We start from the raw sequence: 24,347 nt of genomic DNA, 5'->3' as shown, positions 1-24,347 counted from the left end.
AATATACAACTATGTACCGGGGGCTTTGGGGAGAAAAAGAAAATAAAAAGAGAGATAAATTGGACTTCATGAAAATGGAAAAGTTTTGTGCTTCAAGAAAATGAAAAGATAACCAGAAGTGGGAGAAAATATTTGCAAATCATATATCTGATAAGGGATTTGTACCAGAATACATAAGGAACCCCTGCAACCCAACAATAAAAAGACATCCAATTTTTTAAAAATTGGCAAAGGATTTGAATAGACATTTCTCCAAAGAATACATTAAAAATGGCCAAAAAGCACATGAAAAGATGCTCAAGTCAGTAGGGAAATGCAAAGCAAAACCACAATGAGACAGCATTTCACCTCCACTAGAATGGCTAAAATAAAAGACAGACAACAACAAGTGCTGACAAGGATGTGAAGAAGTTAGAACCCTCACACATTGCTAGCGGGATTGTAAAATGGTGCAGCTGCTTTGGAAAACAGTTTGGCAGCTTCTCAAATGTTAAATGTAGAGTTACCATAAGACTCAGCAATGCCAGTCCTAGGTATATACTCAAGAGAATTGAAAACATGTTCACACAAAAACTTATGCATGAATGTTCATAGCAGCATTACTCATAGTAGCCAAAATGGAAACACTCAAACTGATGGATGGATAAATAACATGTGGTATATTCAAACAACGGAATATTATTTGGCAGTAAAAAGGAGTGAAGTACTGACACATGCTACAACATGATGAACCTTGAAAACACTAGGTTAAGTGAAACAAGCCATTCACAAAAGGCCACATATTGTATGACTCCATTTATACAAAGTGTCTAGAGTAGGCAGATCTATAGAGACAGGAAGTAGGTTAGTGTTTGCCAGGTGCTGGGGTGGTTGCCTGGGGAATGGGAAGGAAGTGCTAATGGGTAGTGGGTTTCTTTAGTGGGTGATGAAAATGTTCTGAAATTAGATAGTGGTGATGGATGCACAACCTTGTGAATATAGTAGAAACCACTGAATTGTACACATTTATATAAGGGTGGATTTCATGATATATAAAATATATCTCTATAATCTTTAGCTAGTCCTCTAAAGTAACTCTACTTGTTATCCTCATTTTACAGATGAAGAAATCGAGGACTAGAGAGGTATCCAGGCACATGGTGGCTTGCAAGAAATAATAATAATTAACATTTATTGAACTCTTACTACAAACAAGGCACTGGGCTAAGTACTTTATATGTATTAACTCATTTGATCCTCCAACTACATCATTTTACAGATGAGAAACCGAGGTTAAGTAAATAGCATACTCAAAAAGGGCTTATTGGAATCAAAAAGATTGCAAAAATAAGAATCAGTTACTCTAGGGGCTGGCCCCACAGCCAAGTGGTTAAGTTCACGCGCTCCGTTTCGGCAGCCCAGGGTTTGGCTTGTTCGGATCCTGGGCCCAGACATGGCACCGCTCATCAGGCTACTTTGAGGTGGTGTTCCACAACTAGAAGGACCCACAACTAAAATATACAACCATGTACTGGGGGGATTTGGGGAGAAAAAGCAGGAAAAAAAAGAAGAAGATTGGCAACAATTGTTAGCTCAGGTGCCCATCTTAAAAAAAAAAGGAATCAACTACTCTAGATGTAATGGGTCTGTGGATCTGGAAATTGCTGAAAAGAAGGATGATTATCAGAGAGCTTATGTCACTTGGCCAGGTCAGATGAGGGCAGATCCAGAATTTGAACTCAATGCCAAGGCTTGATCTCTTTCCACTTGACATACAGGCTCTTCCTAAGATGCCCTAAACTGACACAGTTTTTGAGCAAGGTGGATGGAGTTGCATTTTGGCTGCTCTTGGGGCATCGCACGTCACACCCTCCTTCTCCACTCCACGCTATGACCTGGGCCACAGGTGTAGAGAGGGCTCCGTTTGCCCATCCTCATAAGGCTCGGTGCTGCCCACAGGCTGTCAAAGCCCATCCTGGGCTGACGACCATGGACTCCTGTAAGTCCATGTATTCCTGCTTTCCACTGGTGTCTGGGGGCTCACAGCCTGCACCATCCACAGGCCCCTCCTCCTGGTCATTCTACCCACCAGAAACAATCCCTGGCTCCTCTGAAAAACCTCTAACAGGCCTGAGACACAGGCCTTGCCAAACTTCTGTTTATAATATTTAGGGCTGCACTCCAGAGCCATGTGAAATGTATTGGGCCTTCTCATAACCCACAGGATTCACTCAGAGCCCACAATTGTGGCCCTGGAACACTGGATTATTTCCCTGGTTAGTTTCAGTTCTTGTCTCCCATCAGTTTTGCAGTTGCCTGAAGAGATGCCCCAAAGCTGTCTGTTTATGTCTTGAAGGCTGTGTGAGCTTCTTCCCGTGGAGTGGGCGAAGGGTCCTTTCTGAGCTGAGGCCGGCACATCCACCTCCACAGCTCAGGAAGGCATCTCGCTCAGCCTTGTAGCAGCTTTCAAAAACCCACTTAGCCTTTCAAAAGCCCCAGCAACCTATTGGGTTTATCCAGGCACACTCCTTGCCCATTGTTCGGTTTGCCACCCTCTCTCTGTGAAGAGAGAGCACGGTTCTCTCTCTACAAAGCCTGGAAAATCCTGGAGCAAGACAGCCGGACAGAGAGGAGGGGAGTCTTGTGAAATTCTCTTTGAAACCCTTTCTTCTCTGGATTTTCCTCTTCCCTTCCCCCTCTCCTACCTGAAGAGGGCCCCAAAGAGTTCAGAACACAGAATTTCAAGGCTGGAGGAACCTTAGCGATCCATCTTGTAGTAATGGTACATCTTCTAATAATGGCAGCAAACGCATGTATGGTGCTTGCTCCATGCTGGCCACCATCCTGTCGATGCAGGTAATCCATAACCAATCTATAAATCGGAATTGGGGTGAGTTTATTCTGAGCTAAAATGTGAGGACCATATAGCCTGGGAGAGTCCTTCCACAAAGAAACAGAGCATTCCAAAGAAGTGAGGGTGTACGGGGTGGTTATATACCCTCAAAGAGGATATTTCACGTATGATTGAAATATCCCTTTTACAGTAGTCACAAGATTGCCCTGTCAGCACAGCGATTGAGGGACACAGCAGGTAGTAGTAGGTCTGCTGTCTTGGTGGGTGCAGCAGGAAGCAAGTCTGTTGTCTTGAGCTGGGTGGTCACAGGTGAGCACAGTAATAAATTCCTACTCTAGGGAAAGATGCTTATCCTTAAGGAAATGTCAATGTGGGGAGAAAGTTGCACCTTTATCTTAAGGGCCTTTGTTTTTGCCATAGGAAATGTTTAAAGCAGATATATAATGCATGCTCAATGGCCATGTCAGGCCCTTTTGGAAAAACAAAGTCAGGCTGAATTAGGTTTACACCAAGTGGCTTCCTCGTATACTCCAACATATCCTATTGCTTGCCATTTCTATTCGTCAATCCTTAGTGCTGTAAGAAGTGCGTCATCTTCACAGCAGCCCTACAAAGTACTACACTTTGAGGAGACCAAGCCTCCAAGAAGCTAAGCGCCTTGCCCAGGGTCATTTACACAGCTAGGAAGTAGGGGGCTCCAGTGCCCACAGCCTGAATCATCAGGCTAGACCACTGCTCTGCAGAGAATGTTCCACAAGGCCAAAGAGAGGAAGTCGGTTGCCCTGGGTCACCAGCTATTAGGCAGAACAGGAAGCTCTCCTATCTCCTGCCTTTGAGCAATGTGCAAAGAGTGTGGGCTTAAAGAGCTAGAGTTTCAATAAGAATCTCTTTCATTACGGATCCCTACTATGGTCCAGGGACTGTGCTAAGTGCTGGTCCCTTACGAAAGCTTTGAAGTGGGTGCTGTTGGCGTTCCCAGTATGCAGATAAGGAAAACCGAACTTCCGAAAGTGGTTCAGGAGGCGTCTTATGCTGTACTGTAGGGTGGTTGTTTAAAGATAGCTATATTTAACAAAGATGATACACAGGCTCATTACATCTTATCTTTTTCCAAGATAGCTATAAAATAGCCACTGTCCATTGAGTGCCTATAATTATTCTCAGATTCTCCCAACAGGCCCAAAAGGTGAATATTGTTATCTTTATTTTCCAGGTGAGGAAACTGAGGCTTTTAAATATTGAGTATAGTACCCTAGGAGACTTGGGAAGTGGCAGGGTGAAGAGTCAAGTCTGAATATGTCCAATTCCAAAGTCTAAGCTCTTTTGGCCATCTACTACAAGGACAGACACGCACACACGCGCATGCACACACACGCCCCCCCACACTGTGTTGTTTATGGTCCTTATATGCTACGAATTCGGGTGGAGAAAGGGGCCAGACCTTTGGGAAGGCATGGCGCTCTTCTGCCTTGAGGGGACAGACTTTGGTCCCTATAGAACTGTACCCATGGGAGTTCCATATGCAGCCCTCTCTGTCCCCAAATTCCTCTCATATCCGAGAGAACAGTCAGCCCCCCAGCAGTTGCCCAAGTAATATTTTAGGGTTTTTTTGTACATACTGAATTCACTGAGGCAAGATTTCTTTTCATAACTGTCTGAGGCCCCAGTCCCAGGATCTCTGAATTTGCCTACACCCACAACCGCAAAGGAAATGGAGAGAACTCAAGGAAATTTTGAATCTGTTTGTGAGCCGGTCTAGAGCAATTCTGAGGGCAGAGTGGAAATTCTCAAAGTCTGGTGGGTGAATTGTTGGAAGAGAGGTCCACCAGGGCATGGGGAGAGAGGAGGGGGAGCGAAGCGAGGGGGAGGATGGAGGAGTTAAAGAACTCAGCAAAGGCTGTGGCATGCACTGGGGCACTCAGTTATCTTCCTAAAACCTTATGGGGAACTGGTTCCACTTTAGACATGTTATTTGAACAGCCCTGAAATCAGACTTAAGGATGCTTCTAAGGACACTGTCATCCATTTAGAGACTTCTTTCGGAAGTCCATAGGAATTTCCTTTAAGAATTAGTGCTAGATGTAAAAACTGGTGAAATCCAAATAAAGTCTGTATTTGAATTGATCGTATTGAACTATGTCAAATTCCTGGTTTTTATCACTGTGCATGGTTATGTAAGATATTCTCACTGGGGGAAGCTGGGCGAAGATAACACAGGAACTCTCTGTACTATTTTTGCAACTTCTTGTGAGTCTTAAACTATTTCAAAAAAAGAAATAAATCATTTTTTAAAAAGTACTAGAAAGAGCATCGCTTTCCCTAAAAAATCTGGTATGCAACGTCTCTGATGGTGACAGTTCTGCTGCAGAATAAATCTCCCATTTTACTTTGGCTACCAGAAAGCTCAGAGTCAAATTTAAAATTTATTCTAGAAATACCAAGGCCCTTATGGCCTATGTGTTTATGGTCGTTTTTCAAAGGTTGACTTTCTACAGTTACTTAGATTTCCCTTCTCCTGACTTTTCATCCTTATTTTTCTTTCACCATGATTTTATTGTATACATTTCTTGTGAGTGACTTCAAATCCTTTATGGGAAGAAATAATGTATAAATACATAGACTAGTAAAAATAATTGGCACAGCTAGTTTATGGGATGGTCAACTTTTTAAAAAAAATTATCTAGGAATTCTGTTTTACTGTTATCTTAAAGCACTTACCTAGTATCAGCTCCCCCTCCCCCATAGGATTTTGCACTGAGAGTCTTGTGCAGGTTTCCGGAGCATTGAGAGTTTCAGCCTTGGTTAGGACTCTGCCAGGCAGAGGGACACTCCGCTAATGAGCAGCACAGGCTGATGCCATGTCAGATGGCCTTTCCGTTGTCACCCTGCCTGCAGTTCCACCATCACAGATGTGGATGTGTTGCAAGTCTGGGATCCTCCAGACAACCCCTATTCAGATGCAAATACTCCTCTGAGGATGGACACAGTTTTGACAGCTACAACCTAGAAAGAAGTGCTTTGGAAACGCATTTTAGGAAAGTGACTTTGTGGACAATTATGAGCCACATGCTGCTCGATGTATTGGGCTGTTGTTATAATTCCTTCCACTGTGGGTTTAACTCTCAACAGACCCAATGCAAAGCAAACACAAAGCATCCTCTGCACCTTGAGAGGAGGAGGGAGCCAGACAGCCTCCCAGTGGAGGTAATGCCACACACTCTGTCCGTTCATCCAGGAGCCAGCAGAGTGGAAAAGGTGTGATAGCTCTGAAGGTGTGATACCCAGCTCTGCCACTTACTGGTAACGTGGCCTTGGATGTGCCTTGCTTCCTTTCTGAGGCTGAGTTTCCTCACCTGTAAAATGAGGGTAAGATGGCCCACCCACAGAGTTTTATGGGGTGAACACGCAGTAATGTATGCAAAGGGCCTAGCATGGCATCTGGCAGGTTCTTGGCATTCCCAAGTGTTCAATCCTTGCCCCTTATTCAATAATAATATAATAATAATAATAATAATAATAAACATTTATTAGGTGCCACATGCTGTGCTAAGTTGTAGGAATACGAAAAATAAAGAAAATAGCATCCCTGCCCTTAAGCAGGTGACAATTAGTGTTCATAGGACTCTTACCAGCCTATGTAAGGCTCACACAGCCCTATGAGATGGGTAGTATTGCCATTCATCCCCATTTTACAGATTAGGACAGTCACCTGCTCAGAATGGGGGTGACACCTCTCAACTGCTACTAGAGGTGTGGATGAAACACTGTCAAGAGCTCTTAGGCTCTGAGGACTGGGAGGTAGCAGACAGCACTCCTGTTGGGTGTCCTGGGCTCTCTGTCTGGAAATTGTCAGAAAACACAGTGAGAGCTGTTGAGTTGGGAGGAGCAGCCGCAGCCCGGGTCTGGGGAGTGAGTGAGAGAGGGCGGGATGCTTCCTGCGGCCTTCTCTTCCTCAGGGCTCCCTGGTTCTCTTCCCTGCAGGTGTCTGCAGCAGCATCCTGGGGACAGCCTGCCCACAGCCAGCGTCATCCTCTGCTTCCATGATGAGGCCTGGTCCACGCTCCTGAGAACCGTGCACAGCATTCTCGACACAGCCCCCAGGGCCTTCCTGAAGGAGGTCATCCTGGTGGACGACTTCAGCCAGCAAGGTGGCTGTGGGCTTCTTCCAGCCTCCCTTGGGTGGGCCTGGGCCCTGTGGGGGGTCCCAGGCAAACACTGGGGTTTGGAACCTGTTTAGACAAGGTTCCCAGAACCAGACCTCCGATGGGAATTCAGGTGCAGGTAACTTATTTGTGAAGAGCCCCCGGGGGCAACCAGTGAGGAAGTGGGGGCAGAGGACAGAGAAGGCAGAGCAGCTGGCACAGCGAAAGTCCCGGCCGGACCCCATGGGGTTTCCCCCAGGCCCCAACCTCCACAGTCCGATAAGCTTCTCCCCAAGACGCTCAAGACAAGGGGGTGGCCATTCTGAGTGCTTCCTGCCTCCTAGACACTGGGTGGAGCACATGTCACATATTAGTCATTAAATCATTTGAATGTGCATCAGACTCACCTGGCAGGCTTGTGAAAACGCTGACTGCTGGGCCCACCCCCAGAGTTTCTGGATCTGGGAGTGGGCCCAGGAATCTGCATTTATAACAAGCTCCCAGGTGATGCTGATGCTCCTGGTCTGTGGACCACACTTTGAGAGCCACTGCTCTAGTCTTTGGCTGGGGCCAGGGGTCTGTGTTTCTGGCTTAACTAAATGGCCTGCAGAGGCCCCCCTGGCCTTGTGGGAAGATCAGACTGCATGGAGGGGAGCTGAGTGTTCACTCAGGTCTGCAAAACCCTTTTCTAAGGCGAATGAGAGAGGATGGGATAGAGGCCAGGTGCCTCTGTCAGTTCTTCCTGAGGGCCTCATGTCAGGAATTTGCCCCACCTGGCCCTGGCACTGAGTCAGACTAGCAGGAGGCCCCAAGGGTGTGTGGGGTTACTGAGACCCGTCTGGCTGCATATTAGGCAGGATGAATAAGCAGGTCCTGGGCTGGGCTGGGTTGGCCAGAGACTCCCCAAGCCCTCGGCTGGGGCAGAGTCCTCCCAAGAGCACACTTATGGCCCCTCCCCCATCAGCTGATGGACTGTGCTGTCAGTGTCCCTCAGGAGACTTCCCTTCTCCTTGTGTGTGTAGAAGCAGAGGAGCTGGGTGCCAGGGATGTGGGCTGCCTCCCATGTCCTCAGCTCTTTCTGCGTTCCCTTTAGCCATACTTGGAGGGTGGCTTTTGGCCTCATAATCACAACTAGGCTGCTCTACCTCTGGACATCACATCCACATTCCAGGAAGGAAAAGGATGGAAAGCAGATAGGCAGAGGCTAGCCAAGTGTGTCTTTTTAGAAAAAATCAGTGAATCAGTAGTTTTTCCAGAATCTTCTCATCCATTATATTTCTACCAGAATTGGATCAAAAGCCTACCATTAGCAGGAAGGGAGTCTTGGCAGGTGAGTGCTTTTAGCTGCCTGAACAAAATCAAGTGTCTGTTAGTAAGGTGGAAGGGGAGAATCAATGTTGGGGAAAATGACTAGCAATGCTCCACGCGGTGGCATCACTGATGGGCTGGTTCTCAGACATTCAAGTTCAGAAATTTGAACAGCTTCACTAACAGAGGCCCTTCTCTAGAGAATGGACTTGGAGCTCCAAGCTTATCAGAAAAATAATTCCGAAGTAATAGACCAGTACAACATTTTACCACTGAGAAATGCAACAACCCAGCGATTGGGAATCCTTATATCCACCGCTCAGGACAGTTTCCCCTGAAGAGGAATCTCCCTGGGGAGCCACATGCCACTAAGAGGGCAGCTTCCCAGGGAGTCTGTGGGCCTTTGGGTGAGGCTGCCAGAGCCTTCCCTGCCTTTCTGGAGACCCAGCTACCACTGCAGCCAGGCTAGGTGTAGCCCAGCCAAGACCGCCTCCAGGCTGGAGAATGGGGGTATCTCGCTCTCTGGCTCAGTTCTCTTCAACACACATGTATCGAGTGCCTACTGTGGGCCAGCCCTGTGCTTGGGGTTGGAACAGCAGAAATGTACGAGGGAAGTTCCCTGCCTTGAATCTTACTCCAGTGGCTGGGACCTCCCCATTTCCAAGACTTCACGAGGACACTGCTTCTCTGCCAACACATTATTCCTTCCATCTCCACTGGCTTGTTCTTGCAGGTGTGTGTGCTTATGCGCACACACACACACACACACACACACACACCACACACACAGTTACCTTAAACACAACACTTGAGAAGCTTCTCTTGTTCTTTACTGCCTTCTCCTTAAGGCTCTTTCTCTCCCTTGCCCTGTAGAACCACTGTTCCTCAAAGAGTGTCTAGATGCCTGGTCTCAGTTTTCCCCTTGCAGTTTCTCTCTAATCCACTGCATTGCCCACTCAGCACCCCCACTGCCATGAGACATCTTTGGCCGGCACCACTGATCTACCAGTTGCTGAATTTGACGAGCCCTTCTGTCTTTGACTCCCTTGACCACAGTCTCAGGTTGAGTTCCCTAGAGTTGGAGCCTGAGATGGGGATTCACGTGCATGTGATTTTGGGGGGCTGTACTCTCAGGGGAACCCTGTAGAGGAGTGGGCGAAGCAGAAGAGGCAGAGGAGGCGGTTGAGCCTCGATGCGGTTTCAGATGAAGTCCAGCCACGGCTTGATCTCGTTGGGAGCTCTGCACGTTGTAAACTGCCCCTCAGGGTGTGTCCTGCCCTGAGGCAAGGGGGCCAGCTTTTGTACCCCTGCAGGTGGGTCATGGACTCTGGGCACGTGGGGCCAGGGATGGCGTCCTGCACGACTCCCTGGTACTTTCAAGAGAGGCAGTTCCAGTACCAAGGGCACATCTCCAGGGAAGGATGTAACGAGTCAGCAGCTAACCCACAGCAGCTGGGGCGAGCCAAACCAAACCGAAGCCGTAAAGGGGCCCAGGGCACCTGTGTAGGGCGCCAACAGGGCCTCGCGGCTGCATTTAGGAAAGGTCAGCACATCTTCTCCTGTCCTGGTTTTATGACACCATCCCTCCTGGTTTTTGATAGAGAGAACCCTGACCCAAATTAATGAAGCAACTTCCATCTTAGCAACAAAGACACTGTAACAATGTATGTGATTCTCCGGACCCTTGTGCTCACACAGCTCCCAAGAGAGAATTGCCGACAATGATCCTAGAGATGGCCTTCACAGTCTCACTGACTGTGGCATCTGTGACCCCACTGACCACAACCCTGTTGATTCCAGGACAACTCAAGTCCGCTCTCAGCGAATACGTGGCCAGGCTGGAAGGGGTGAAGCTGCTGAGGAGCAAGAAGAGGCTGGGCGCCATCAGGGCCCGGATGCTGGGAGCCACCAGGGCCACCGGGGACGTGCTGGTCTTCATGGATTCCCACTGCGAGTGCCACCCGGGCTGGCTGGAGCCCCTCCTCAGCAGAATAGCTGGTGACAGGTAACTCAGCCCCGGGGTCTGCAGACAAGAGGTGGGAGTGGCAGAAATAGTCTACTCCCTCAGCCACTCACGGAACATCTGCCCACCATCGCAAGAGTGCCTGAGTCTCCATCATTAGAGAGTGATCTCTTCCTTTTGGCTTTTCAGATGTTTGAGTCTTTTAAGAAGTATAGAGAGTTAGGGTCTTCCAACCCACCTACCTTGTTTCACAGATACAGGAACTGAGGCCTGGAGAACAGCTTCTATTAAGTTGCAAATACCCCTGGGAAGGGTAACACCTTATCATGGTTGTCACTACCTTTGATGAAAAATCAGCAATTTTAATCAAGATTGTAGCATAACCTGGGGAAAATCTCTAAACTTTGTTAGGCCATAGGTTACTCCCCCGTATAAAGAAAGCCTCAGCCTCTGATTGCTAAAGTTCCTTCGAGAGCTAGCATTCTTTGGTTTTCCGGTTTATACGAGGGGTCTCTAACTTTCTAACCAAGCCAGCCCTGGGGAATGTGAAGCTGGAGAGGGTTGCATCGCACACCCCATAGTCAAGCATTTAAAATCTTTCTTTGACCAGTTCTCCTTTCTCCCTTTCCTGTCTTGCTGTCACTCTGTCCCCTACTTCCTTGATCCACTCAAACAGTTCCTAACATGTCTTGTCAACTGTTTCCTTCAATCTGACTATCCCACTCAGGAAAACCAAAGCCTGATGGCCAGCCCGCCTTGGACCCCCTCAGGCATTCCCCTGGGGCTCGTGGAGGCCTGTCCCACAGTGGGAGCTCAATAAATGATGGTTTTGATGGTGTCCAGCCAGATAGGGCTGGTGCTGGGACCAAGCCTGTGACTTCTGTTCTTGCGCTCCTTCCTGTGGTAGACGTTGACTGTCTCGTCTGAAGTTGTGGATGACCACCTATAAGAAAAACATTTTGAGGGGCTGACTCCGTGGTGTAGTGTTTGGGTCTGCCACGCTCCACTTTGGCAGCTGGGGTTGGTGTGTTCAGATCTGGGGCGTGGACCTACACCACTTGTCAAGCCATGCTTTGGAGAGGACCCACATACAAAATAGAGGAAGATTGGCAACAGATGTTAGCTCAGAGCCAATCTTCCTCACTAAAAAAAAAAAGAAAGAAAGAAAAGATTTCTGGACCAGGGAGTAGAGGAGTTAGCATTCCACCAGATGGTGGAGATTTCAAGCAACACAAGGTAAATCATTACTAGTCCTGTGATTCCTTTGTAATAAAGAAGAACGATCAGAGCTCAAGTGAAATCAAGAAGGATTAATTTTGCCCAATTCCAAGACACAGATTACAGCCCACTCATGGTTCACATCTCATGAGAAAAGGAGACGTGTGTGAATTCAGCACCAGAAGTAGGACAAGCAAATGCACAAACCTTACAAGGCTGCCATCTTGGATTCTGTTCTCAAAATCACAATGACTGTGTATCACCAGAGCAGGACGTAAAATTGGTCCTGCCTGTTCCCTGTCAAATTCCCATCCTCTGTATCACAGATGGATGGCTCTCAGAGAGACCTTTAGGATCATCTAGTCCTATCTCATGATTTCACTATTGAAAAAACCTGAGTTCCAGGAAGGGCAAGGAGACCCCCCCAGGGTCACACAGCCACTTCACAGCTGGGCTCTTCTCTATGCTTCTTTTATGCAGACATTTAGGGATTCAGTAATTAATAATATTAAGCCTTAAGTACGTGTGACCCTAGCAGACTTTTTTCATACAGTGTCTTCAATGACCCCCCTGTGAGATACCGCAGGCAGATTTTTGCTTCCCTTTCACAGAAGAGAGGATTGGGACTCAGAGAAGTAAAATGGTGTGAAAGACCACGCAGAGATTTTGTAGCTGAGTCGGGTGTTCTGACGCCGGGTCCACTGCTCTTTTTATTGTATACGAATTTTTTACGAATTGGAGAAGCTGAGCAGGGAGAGACATTTAGTCATCCCCACCCCCACCCTGGTTGTGACATGTGTTAAAACCTTGATTAGATCGAGTCCCTCGTGTCTGCTTCTCACATTGGCGCCACCTTCACAGATCTGGAGATTTCTCACTGTAGGCTGAGAAGGACTTGGCAATGCCTCAGTGTCCTCAGCTAGGAATAAAATGGGGCTCCTGAGAAGCCTTCTGTGGTTAAGAGGGATGAGTCTGTGAAATTCTAATTTCCTGGGTTCTTCCCCTCCCCTCTTTAGTAAGCTTTCTCCCCACACCCTCTCTCCCTCTCATTCTCTCTGTCTCTCTCTGTCTCTCACACACACGCGCCCGCACACACACACACACACACACGACCTCTGGTCCTAGACCCATGCTGGCTTGGCTTCCTCTTCGTGTCCCCCTCTTCTGTGATCTGACCATCTTTTTGTCATCCCACACCTCACTCACGGCTTCCTGTGCCCCCAGCGCTCTCTGGGCCCCGGTTCAGCTTGCAGTCCTTCAAGAGTGAGGCTCTGAAAGAAGAGCTCCCTCTCCCGGGTCTGAGCTCTCCTCTGTTCCACGGCGAGGCCATGTGAGCTGTGCTGGGAGAGTGGCCCCTTCCGAGGGGTTTTACTCCCCAGTGACTGCTCAGGTCCCTCCTCTCGGCTGCCCCGGCAGCTCCCCTGTGTCAGGCAAAGCTGTAGAAGCCGCTGGGCTGGGCTCCTAACAGCTGCTGCTCTTTGAGAGAGGAAAGGGGCCCCAGCTGCTTCTGAGGCTTGTGGCAAGAGACACTGTGTCACCAGGAGAGGACCCATTGCCCCCAAAGCAGAGAAAGGTCTTTAAGAGCTTTCATTAAAAAGGTGGCGTGGGACGGTGAGTAAACAGTGTAAAAGACATGTCAACTATTCAGAGAGTTATAATTTTCTCAACACCCTGGTCAGAGCACTCAGGGCCTGATTACTAGCCCTGGTTCCCTGCCCCTGCCCACAGAAAGGGTCTGCTGAGAGCCACATGGCAACTTGGTATGAATCAATAAAAGGAGTCCCTTCCTCGTGACCCTTTACTCCCATTCCTCAGACAATTTGTCATAATACACTCATTTTGTTAGAGCAAGACACTTTAATGCTAACTGCCAGAAGATTTAGAAATAAATATGCAGATTTACGGTGTCTGTGATATTTGAGGCATTCTTTAGGATTGGGCAGTGCACAATCCACATAACTGTACATAGCAGCCCCAGACAGAGTGTCTGTAAGAGCAATTGTTTTTAGGGCAGTCCTAGGAGGTAGTGATTGGTGGCTGGCTTCTACATAAAGTAACAAAGATGAAAATCAAGAGTAGCTGTCATTCCAGCTGCCAACTGCCTTGTGCTGATTTCCAGCTCTAGTCCCCAAGCCAAGGAATGAGAGTCATGGCTCGAGAAGAATGAAGATTTCCAAGGGAAAGTCGGCAGCCCTTAGTGAAGCGCTGAGAGGCAGCGCCGTCTTAGGGGGGATCCTGGCTCAAGAGGCTGCCCACACTGTTTCCCACTTGAAGATTGGTCTGGACCCCCATCTTAGAGACGCGTAGTTCCTAATGTCACCTAGAGCTCAGCCAGAGCTGAGCCTGCTCATTGGGGAGAAGCAAGGCGGGGCGAGGAAGAGACCACCTCCCACCTCTCTGCCCTTCAAGGGGTCAAATGATTGAAGCTGAGTTAGCTTTTGAATATCTGGATGGCAGTTTATTAGTTGACCTCACATATTTCAGTTAACCTGTCTTTGCTGACAGCTCGACTGCCTCTGTTTGTCTTTTGAAACCCAAACGCTTTGACCTCCTGGAGCTAGAAAGACTTGTGAAAGGGTCAACCCTGTGTCTGCCTGAGAGGTAAAACCTAGTTCACGAACAAGAGAATGATGGAGTAAGCAGACACTTGTAGCTCCTTTCAAGCCAAACAGGGCAGCTTGGCTATGTTGCTTTAAGTGATTTCCAAGAACACCAGACACATGTGTAGGTATGAAACCCAAAGCTAAATATAAGAGTGTTTGGGTTTTTTTGATCACTCTTTTTGAGTCACTAGACTGCAGTTACTCCCCAGTTCAGCCCTGGTTAAGCAGCCGCTATGGTCCATGGGAATAAAAACCAAGACAGAAAACCTCTTTCACTTCATTCATTGAGATTTTATTCTTCATCTCTATCCGAAATGTACTCAAAGAGGTTCATGATTAATCACTTATGTGTCTGGTTAAAATAGAAGGAAAAAGAGATTTCAGAAAGGAAAAGATGGTATTGGGAATCAGAGGTAATACAGTTATCACAAGTGAGCTTTATATACGACTCTGAGCTTCCCGCAAGACAGAGCAAAAAGTGAAAGTTGATAAATTTTAGAGTTCTCCTCAAGAAGGACACAGCTCGGAGGTCTAGGACAAATTGATTGTGTGGATGCTTGAATGCAATTTCCTTTCTCGTCCCGTTATGATTATTAAGAAGGCACGAATTTGACGAGATTCTTCAGAATTCAGCCACACGGCTTCCCTGGCTCTTAATTCTGAAATTCCACAAAATGCTTTGCCAATAGCCAAACCCATTCCATCTGCTCAGTTCATTGTGCAGTAAGTGGAGACTTGGGAGGGGGCTGGTGTCCTCCTTTCTTCCTTGATCTTGCTTCTCAGTTTTCCTAGGTCAATGCAAGGTGTCCAAAAATAGTGGAGACCCAGACAGATTAAGTTTCCCTTCCCTTCCAGAGGGAACAACGTGAAAAGGGAAGGAAAAGCCCATCAAGATCCTTGCTCTAAATATAAACCCCATGACTCCTCATGCCAACATCAGTCACTTAAGGCCACAGATTAAAGCAGATAATTGAATCCCAGGACCACCCTGGCCCTCTTTGTATGGCCTGGGCTTATGCCAGCCCTGGCTGACTCTGAGATGAAAGAAACAGAGATGGAAATCCATAGGAGTGTAAACACAGCCTGGCCGGCATCTCTCCTTCCAGGAACCACGCTTGTCTTAGAGTGATACCTTCCAGCCACCCCCGAGTTCAGGCCTGATCCATTCCATTGCACAGATTTTAGAAGTAACAGTCTTGAGAGGCCAGAAAAGATGGGATTGAGATATTGGCTAGGTGGAGAGCAGCTCCTGGAACACCTGAGCGGTTACCTGCTTAGTTCAAAGGTGAAGTTTCTGACCTGTGCCAATTTCCCACATGACCTTCTCTGAGGTCGTTTCCCAGGCCGTGCAGAAAAAGGGGGATAAAATACAATCCCAACAGCATCAGTAAGTGAGCAAATACACATAGACTCAGGACTTGGGTTTGCTTGTAGACACCATGTGCTAATATTAATTTTAATAATGCATTTTAGTAAGCCCAATATATCCAAAATATTACCATTGTAACATGTAATCAATATAAAAATTACTGAGGTTCTTACATCTTTTTTCATACTAAGTCTTCTGCATCCAGTATGTATTTCACCCTTACGTCACATCTCAAGTTGGACAGACCACATTTTAGGTGCCCGATCGCTACACGTGGCTGCTGACTGCCATATTGGGCAGCACGTGTGTAGAGTGTGTTTCTGTCCCCTAGCAAGCGAATGGTTTGTATTCCCTAGCTGATTCCACCATTCTTTCCAGGAGCCGGGTGGTGTCTCCAGTCATAGACGTGATTGACTGGAAGACTTTCCAGTATTACCCCTCCAAGGACCTGCAGCGCGGGGTGTTGGACTGGAAGCTGGATTTCCGCTGGGAGCCTTTGCCGGAGCGTGAAAGGAAGGCCCTCCAGTCCCCCGTCAGCCCCATCAGGTGAGGCCCCGTCGCACAGCCGGCTTTCCCTTGGCTTCCTCAGGGTGGACTGGGCGGCCAGCCTGCTTGGGATCTAATCCTGCCTCCCTTAGTTTCCTAGCAAGTTCATTAATCTGTGCCTCAGTCTCCTCATCAGTAAATTGGGGATGACAACAGGACTTGCCTTAGAAGGTTGTTGTGGAGATTGAATGAGTTAATGGATGAGAAGCATTTAGAGAGTGCCAGGCGCTCAGCTTCAGGTGTTATTATTGTCGTGTTGTTACATTAATGGAGTCCAGCACAGCTCTTCCAGGTGGCCGCCATGGACGCCCTGTGGGACAGGGACAGAACCTGAGCTGGGATCTTGATCCAGCTCTGTCTAGCCAGGCAACATGGGAATTTCCCTCGCCTCAGGTACTTCCTCAGTAAAAAGGAAGAATTCGGCCAGGTGAATGCTAAGCCACCATAACTCTCCAAATATTTCCAATTTGGGGGGTTCTTTGGTTTGATTTTTGGACATGTTTGATTTTTGGACAATTATTCTATTTAAGTAGATGTTCTAGATATCTTCTGTTGCGCAACAAACCGCCCAGACTTAGTAGTATGAAACTACAATAGTTTGTTAAGCTCACGGACTCTGTGCGTCGCGAACTAGGAAGGGAGCACGGGGGGTTGGTCGTCTCTGCTCCATGGTGTCTGGGGCCGCAGTAGGGCTGTTCTTTACTAGACGGGAATGGCAGGAAATGGCTCAAGAGCTGGGGGCTGGAATACCCTAGAGGTCTGTTCACATGTCTGAAGGTTGATGCTGGCTGTCAGTAGGGACATCAGCTGGAACGGTGCTGATCTCTCCATGAGGTCACGGCACGTGGCTAGTTGGGGCTCCCTGCACCGTGGCGCTGGGTTCTGAGAGTAAGTATCCCAAGACAGCCAGGTGAAGCAAGCTGTGTCCCCCTCCCTCTTTAAAAAAATAATTTATCGGGGTGAATTTCACATAACATAAAGTTAACCGTTTAAAAATGAACGAGTCCGTAGCATTTAGTTCATTCACAATGTTGTGCAACCTCTGCCTGTATCTGGTTCCAAAACGCTTCCATTACTCCAAAGTAAAATTCCTTCCCGTAAAGCACTGTCTCCCACTCTCCCCTCCCCCAGCCCCGGCAACCCCCAATCTACTGTATGTCTCTATGCATCCATCCGTTTCAGACATTTCATATAAATGGAATCATCCAATATGTGACCATGTGTGTCTGGCTTCTGTCACTTACATAGTGTTCTGGAGGTGTGTTTCCCCTTCTACTGCCAAGCTTCAGAGTCACCTAGGGTCACCTCCACCATAGTCACAGGCCCACCCAGGCTCCTGCGAAGGAGACGTAGACCCCCCTCTCAGTGGGAGCGGTGTCAATGTCACCCTGTAAGAAGAGCCTGTGGGACAAGGGATCTGGTCGTGTCTGCCTTTGGACAGCGACCTTCATCTGCCACAGTCAGTCTCCATCATATACTGCCCACCACCAACCAATTATCCAAGTCGTTTCTGACAGCCTGGTACAGGGACACGGAATGAGGCATTGGGCACAAACAGGCCTTCCGAGGGTCTGCCCAAGGGAGTGTAACTCTGGCAGCAGATGTGTGATAAGCCACAATCTTAGATATGCAAAAAATAATTCTCTTTACTTTGTAATAAGGACTTCGGTAATTTCTTTCTTGACCCCTCTTTCTACCTAGTGGCAGAAAACTTCCAGGCAAACTAGTCAGATTCAGTGATTGCTTAGTCATCTCATATTTATATTTTTAAAAATGTTTATGCTTTTTTTTTTTTTTTTGCTGTGGAAGATTGGCCTTGAGCTAACATCTGTTGCCAATCTTCCTCTTTCACCCTCCCCACAAAGCCCCAGTCATAGTTGTGTCTCCTAGTTATAGATCATTTTAGTTCTTCTATGTGGGATGCTACCACAGCATGGCCTGGTGAGTGGTGTGTAGGTTTGCGCCCAGAATCCAAACCAGTGAACCCCAGGCTGCTGAAGCAGAGCACGCGAACTTAACCACTTAGCCACGGGACCAGCCCCTGTCATCTCATATTTAAATCTATCATCCAGGTGTGTCCCCCTTGCTGGTCTCCCTGAAGTTGATTTTGAGCCCCAGGCTCCTGTGGGGACAGCGTGGGTGAGAGGGAGTGTCCCGCCCTGGGCTCAGGGTGTCCTGCATCGGTGTGCACCACAATGTCCCTTCACTGGCTGTGGCATCTGGCCAGGGGTTGGCAGCCCTGCCCGCACGAGAATACACCCTCCATGTGGTAACTGCCAAAGTCCCACATCGGGATGCAGGAAGAAAGAGGAGGACAGAGCCTGACCGTTTCCCTTTGTTCAGGCCTGGTGCTGCCTGCCTTAGGATATCTTGTTTTAACCAAGGCCTCTTCCCAAAGGTCTTTCTACAGGGACTCAAGCCAGAGGGTAGGGAACTCTCAGGACTGGCCCCGTGGCCCTCCCTATAGGAGCAGGACCTGAGGAGGGGGTATAAAGGGCCCAGGCAGTGACAGTCTCTTTTGATAAAATACTGGGGTTTTTGACCTGGTTGCTTAGCTCCAGTCCTGCAGTTAAAAGCATCAAATCCACCCTCTCGGCCACTGGAGCTCCCACCTGGTGAGCCTCTCTGATGTGCTTCAGTTCTGACTGGTCTGTTCCGTCTTCTTTCCGCCCAGGAGCCCTGTGCTGCCCGGCGGGGTTGTGGCCGTGGACAGACATTACTTCCAAAACACTGGAGCGTATGACCCTCTCATGTCACTGCGGGGTGGTGAAAACCTCGAACTGTCTCTCAAGGTATGTCCTGGACCAAGGGAGGACCCAGGGGGGCTCTCTGGAGTGGTGCGTATGGTCACAGCTCGGAGGCAGCATTAGAAATGCCACCGATCAGGGATAAGGCTGTGGGCAAATTATAAAGTCACTAAATGTGGAGTGTCAAATCTCCTGTTTCTTCCCCTTTCCCATCTCTCTTGTACCCTACCTTGATTTTACCCTCAGCTTCCCTCGTGAACTCAGTTATCAAAGCTGCCCCTAGGAAAGGACACAGTATCAGTCATCTACACCTTAGCGCAGAGGTGCCAGTGACTTCTCCGTCACCCATAGGCCAAAAGAGATACCAAGCAATTCTGTGTAATGACCAGTCTGGTCCAAACAACTTCATAAGTATTTGTCCTAACAACTTAGCTCCTGTTAGGCACTGCACAAGTTTTCAAATCTTGGTATCAGATTGGACACCACCACCCTTGTTTCCTGTTTTCATTTTCATCTTTATCCCCAAGTGTGGACTGCAAGGCTTCCTGTCAAATGCCTTCCAGGCATCTGGGAGCAGGCGGGAGGGGTGGCGGAGAGCAGGGAATGCTCCTGAAGGAGGAGAGACTCTGTTGAAGGAGAGCTTGGTTTCATCTCCGCACACATGGCTCTGGTGCCTTCACAGCAGGAAACTGCACAAGCTTTTAGAAGTTCCCTGACCACCATGGACACCCTTCTCCCTGAGGAAGCCGCTTTGGGGAATAGGGGTGCTCATCCGCGTGGCCGCATCTCTACAAGTGCTAAGTCTGAGCCTGTGTTTCAAGGCGGGGGGCACGTTCAGGAAGTTGCATGGGGTGGACCACTTACCTAGCCAATTCGGTCCCAGGACAACAGTCCCTCTTCTTGCCACCTCGCCACTCCCCTGCCCAGAACTCCCAGATCTGGAAACTTGCTGCCCCCCGAGGACTGGAATTATCTTTACCATTTGTGCTCATGATTTCCTGAGGGGTCCCTCACTTCCCACGTTCTGGGAGTGGAGCGCACAGGTGTTTGCTTTCTCTTTTGTGGCAGGCTTGGCTCTGCGGTGGCTCCGTTGAAATCCTCCCCTGCTCTCGGGTGGGGCACATCTACCGAAATCAGGATGCCTATGCCCCCCTTGACCTGGAGGCGACCCTGCGGAACAAGGTTCGCATTGCTGAGACCTGGCTAGGTTCATTCAAAGAAACCTTCTACAGGCACAGCCCAGAGGCCTTCTCCTTGAGCAAGGTAGGCAGAGAGCCCAGCAGGGGCTTCTGGACCCACCACAGGGCCACCAGCTGGAGGCTGGGCCTGGGAGTGTCTCTCGCTCCAGCCTGGAGGAGAAAATAGAAGCTTCTGGCTTACCCTTCCCTTGAGTTGCCCCTCTCAAGAGGCTCCCCTACCTGGTGGGGCTGTCCTCGGTCTCTCCAAGCATCTCCAGGGGACGTCACAGCTGGTCTCGGCCTGGAACCCCCTGATGTCTGTGGGTTGACATCCATGGGATGCGATCCTTCATCATGGGGCCAGAGGAGAGATTGGGTGGGGGTTGTGATGAAACAGGTCTCAGAGGGCCCTTTCTTCATGGGCAAAGTGCTCAAGACTGTGAAATTACCTAAGACATGAAACAAATGTAAGTATAGAAATAAACATAAAGGATCCAAGACAAGCCAGAGAAAAATAAAAATTTCAAACCTTTAATTAAATGGCCACAAAAGTGCATTTTTGCCTGGTCAGCTCCCACTCAGCTCAGTTCTTATGGAGGGACACAAACATGCCATTTGACGTGAGACAGGAGTTCGCATCAATGTTTGCCGCCCTGGGACTGGGAGCTCCAAGGTAAGATTTCCAGGACCCACAAAGGTCCTGGGACAGCTTCTACAAGCCCTCACCAGCCACACTGCTGGCTATGGCACCTTCTCTGATCCACAAATGTCCCTCTCTGTTCTTTTGATGACCTTCCCAAGGAGAATGGCACCTCCTACTGGTAAATGAGAAGATCTTTTTTTTTCTTTTGAACGTTCTCGTTAATTCTTGTTTTGGAAGTATCCTATTGCTTACTTCGATGTCAGGATTTAATAGCTTCACTGCCTCCCCGGAGGTATTTGAAATCAGGCATTTACTTTCAATTTAAATAGCTAAAGGTTAATTTTATTCTAACAATTTCTATCCTTCCATCCCCTTTCCTGTCCACCCCTAAAACCCTTAGGTGGATTTTGAGATACAGAAATGCTGGGCACCCAAAGGACAAGGCCGGGGTTTCACTGCTGGAGGAGCTGGCATTCTCTTGTTTTCTCCTCTCAGGCGTGGTTGTACAGAAGGGGAAGTTCATTGTCATTTGAGGTCGAACAGGGGCCGGGTAGATTTGCCAGTTTGTCTCATCACCACAAAAGGTGAAGGTGCTGGAACGTGCATGAAGGAATGTTTCTGCTTTGGTAGCAAAGTTCAGACTTGGAGAATGGCTGGGGAGGTCCCAAGTGAACACTAAGAGTGCCAAGAAGTTATCCAAAAGACTTACACGAATTTTATTAGGGGAAAGAGTAAGAGATCTCTCTGGTTTAATGGTGGGTAACTATGCTGAATAGACAAGAAATTCCTGCCTTAGAGAAGTTGTTCTCAAACTTTCTGTGGATAAGACTCACTGGGAGAAATGGTTAAAATGCAGATTCCAGGGTCTCCACCCCAACCTCTTGAGTCCTAGTCTCTGGGGTAGGGCCCAGGGATCTGCATTTTAATAAGTTCCTTGGGCATTTCTGAGCCAGGTCCTCAGGGAATCATACTTTGAAGCATGTAGAGAGCATTTCAGTATGACAGACTCAGACTTACTTTTCCTGATATTTCCATCTGAGGATGAACAGAGGGAAAAAGCAGAATGAAACCAAGCTCACTTCACTCAGCCTGTTGGGCCAGTGTCTAATTGCCAGACTAGAGGCCACCCCATTGGAACTCTGATGTGGACTTCCTGTTCCAGCTCCCTCTCTTTTCCTCTTCCCATCATCCCAGGAAATAATTATCTATCTTTTTTTATTTTTGGTCCTTCCAATCCCTTCTAAGCATCTCTTTCTTCCCTAAAAATATCCAGGATTTACTACTAAACTTGTGGGTAGGGTTCTTTGTATCTTATTAATACAGCTAAATACATAAATTTATACTAAGGTGTTAAGGACCTACCTTGACATCCATTCTATATATTGTATTATAAAGGAGGATTGCAAGGAAAGGGGATAGTGTAGCCCAAAGAAATGATTCATTAATAGAGGATATTGGGCACCTAGAGGGGAAGAAATGTAAGCTTGCCTTGTCCCCACCCTGCACCCCACAATTTACCAGCTTACTTCATCTCAGTTGCCCTTGGGTCAGTTCCTGCCTCCATATGGCCCATCATGGTGGTGCACCACACAGACCTAGGTGCAAAGCCCCACCATTTTGCTGGCTTCCACAGAAACGTCATCAAAGCACAGACATCATGGTCTTTGTAGAGCGAAGATGTAAGGGGTTGTGGGAAGGGAGTGGCATCACCCAGCATGTTACTGGTCCCACAACTCTCTCTAGGGAAGACCCATCCTGTTCTGTCCCTTCCAAACCCTCTTCTGTCAATGTGTGGCCTTCCCTCCTTTCTGTAGCCCTAGGGAACTGTGGTCTTGGCTCCTCCTTCTGTCCCAGTCCTTCCGCTTCTTCCCAACCACCTCTGTCTCCCCCACCAGCACCACGTGAACTCTGGTATTAAGCAGGCTGGCTCCATCTTGCTGCCCGTGCCTTTCTCCTCCCCCAGGCTGAGAGGCCCGACTGTACAGAACGCTTGCAGCTGCAAAGGAGCCTGGGTTGTCGCATGTTCCACTGGTTTCTGGCCAACATCTATCCCGAGCTGTACCCATCTGAATGCAGGCCCAGGTTCTCTGGAAAGGCAAGGCATGCCCCAGGGAAGCGGAGGAGGAAGGGGAGGGGGGCAGCTTCCCAAGACAGAAATTGGATGTTCAGTTGCTCTTCCGTGACCCTGGCCAACCTGTCCTGAGCTCAGTGGGGCTCGAGGCTTCCATGCCCGCCCTGAGGGAGGTGACTGGGTTGCCCCATAGCCCATCCTAGGGCACTTCATCACGACAGGTACATCCTGCCTCCTTCAGGAGGCCTGTCCCTTAGGATTAGCGGCTTCAGCTTGACCTCACTCATTTTTGTGGCCTGAACCTGGCACCTTGAGCTACGCTCTTGAGAGGGAAGGAGAGCAAGGGCGCCTGATAGAGGGTGTCTTTACGAGGAGGGCGGGATTCACTTCTGTGTGGATGTCCACTTTCAGCTCCACAACACTGGACTGGGCTTCTGTGCAGACTGCCAAGCAGAAGGGGACATCCTGGGCTGTGCCATGATGCTGGCTCCTTGCAGTGACAGCCGGCAGCAACAGGTAGGTGGTCAGAGTTCTCCGGGTAACAGCCCGGGACCTGAGAGAGGTCTTTCCTGGGATGCTCCTTACTTCCCTTTGGGGCATCTCCTTTCAGTGGTTCTATGTCCCTTGACTGCCCATGGTCCCCCTTGCTGACAACCCATCCTAGCTCTGCCTGCCCTGCCCCCGGCTGCAAGCACAGACATGGACCGTCATCAGAGCATATGAGTGTCTGAGCCTGAGGGAAATGGAGAGGCTGTTTAGCCAATGCTTTCATCTGACAGATGAGGAAACTGAGGCTCAGAGAGTAGCTAGCCCAGGAGTTGCAACACAGATGTCTCCAGGGTCCAGGCAGGTAAAGGGAATGAGCACAGTGAGCTGGGTGGAGGCCGTTGTGACTGAGGAGCTCATGCCCCATCTGAAAGGACAGCTGCACCTGCCCAGCCCCAACAAATGGTTTTTGTTTGTATGAGAGTAAATCCAATGTTATAAGATCACCCAAAATTTTAAAAAACACTGGAAATCCAGAGTTTATGGAAAGCTCCCTATTTAAACTAAAAAAACTATAATCAGAAGTCAAAGAAAACCTGTGTGCAGGTAAATTTCCACCATCTGGACCAGCCAGAGATCATCAGCCAACTAGAACCAGAGATGGGAAGTGGGTCCCCTGAGCGGGCACTGTCAATGCAGAAGCACTGAGGGAGCCAGTGGAACGGGAACTGCTCCCCGTGCAGCGGTGCCTCCGACCACCTGATGGGACTCTACTGTCAAGTCTCACGACCTCTGGTGCTGAGTCCTGGCCCAGTAGATGTGTTGCGACTTTCAGGCATTTAAAGGCGATCTATGGGAGCCGAAGTTCCCAGAGGGGGAACTTTAGCGCACCACAGGAGCCTGGGGTGTGTGTGTGTGTTTGTGTGTGTGTGTGTGTGTGTGTGTGTGTGTGAAGTAGAGAGGGAGGGCTGAATTTGGGGCAGACAGGCCTCCTGGCTTCAGGGCACCATCTGCTCCTCTTGCCAGAGGAGCTTTATGCACAGATGGAGTCACTGGCTCCAGGTTTCGGAGCAGTGGCCTCGTTCAGAACATTTCCCATGCACAGAGCAATTTGGTCTGTGAAATTCCTTCCACAGCAAGGAAGGCTTTCATTCCACGGTCAGAAGGAAGGCAGAGGGTACAAATGCCCCTGGAGAGAGGAGGGAATGGCACATAAGCTCTACTGGGATGCCAGGGCTGG

At 48.7% G+C, this 24,347-nt stretch overlaps 1 protein-coding gene across 2 annotated transcripts in view; it reads left to right on the top strand.

The window, feature by feature from the left end:
* The window catches only part of GALNT15 (polypeptide N-acetylgalactosaminyltransferase 15), a 43,780-nt gene that overhangs the window by 11,295 nt on the left and 8,138 nt on the right, over positions 1 to 24,347 (top strand). The window contains exons 2-8 of one of the 2 annotated variants that reach the window (XM_014842176.3): positions 6,815 to 6,981; positions 10,084 to 10,288; positions 15,815 to 15,982; positions 18,657 to 18,774; positions 19,798 to 19,911; positions 22,514 to 22,645; positions 23,033 to 23,137. In XM_014842176.3, coding sequence (XP_014697662.2) covers positions 6,815 to 6,981; positions 10,084 to 10,288; positions 15,815 to 15,982; positions 18,657 to 18,774; positions 19,798 to 19,911; positions 22,514 to 22,645; positions 23,033 to 23,137 — 1,009 coding nt within the window. Of the gene's footprint in view, positions 1 to 6,814; positions 6,982 to 10,083; positions 10,289 to 15,814; positions 15,983 to 18,656; positions 18,775 to 19,797; positions 19,993 to 22,513; positions 22,646 to 23,032; positions 23,138 to 24,347 lie in introns of both variants that reach the window. The other variant, XM_014842175.3, reaches the window with a different exon arrangement.

This window comes from Equus asinus, chromosome 21 (genome assembly GCF_041296235.1).
Source record: "Equus asinus isolate D_3611 breed Donkey chromosome 21, EquAss-T2T_v2, whole genome shotgun sequence".
NCBI lineage: Eukaryota > Metazoa > Chordata > Mammalia > Perissodactyla > Equidae > Equus > Equus asinus.
Note: the sequence above shows the minus strand (reverse complement) of the source record. Positions and strands in the feature narration are given on the sequence as shown.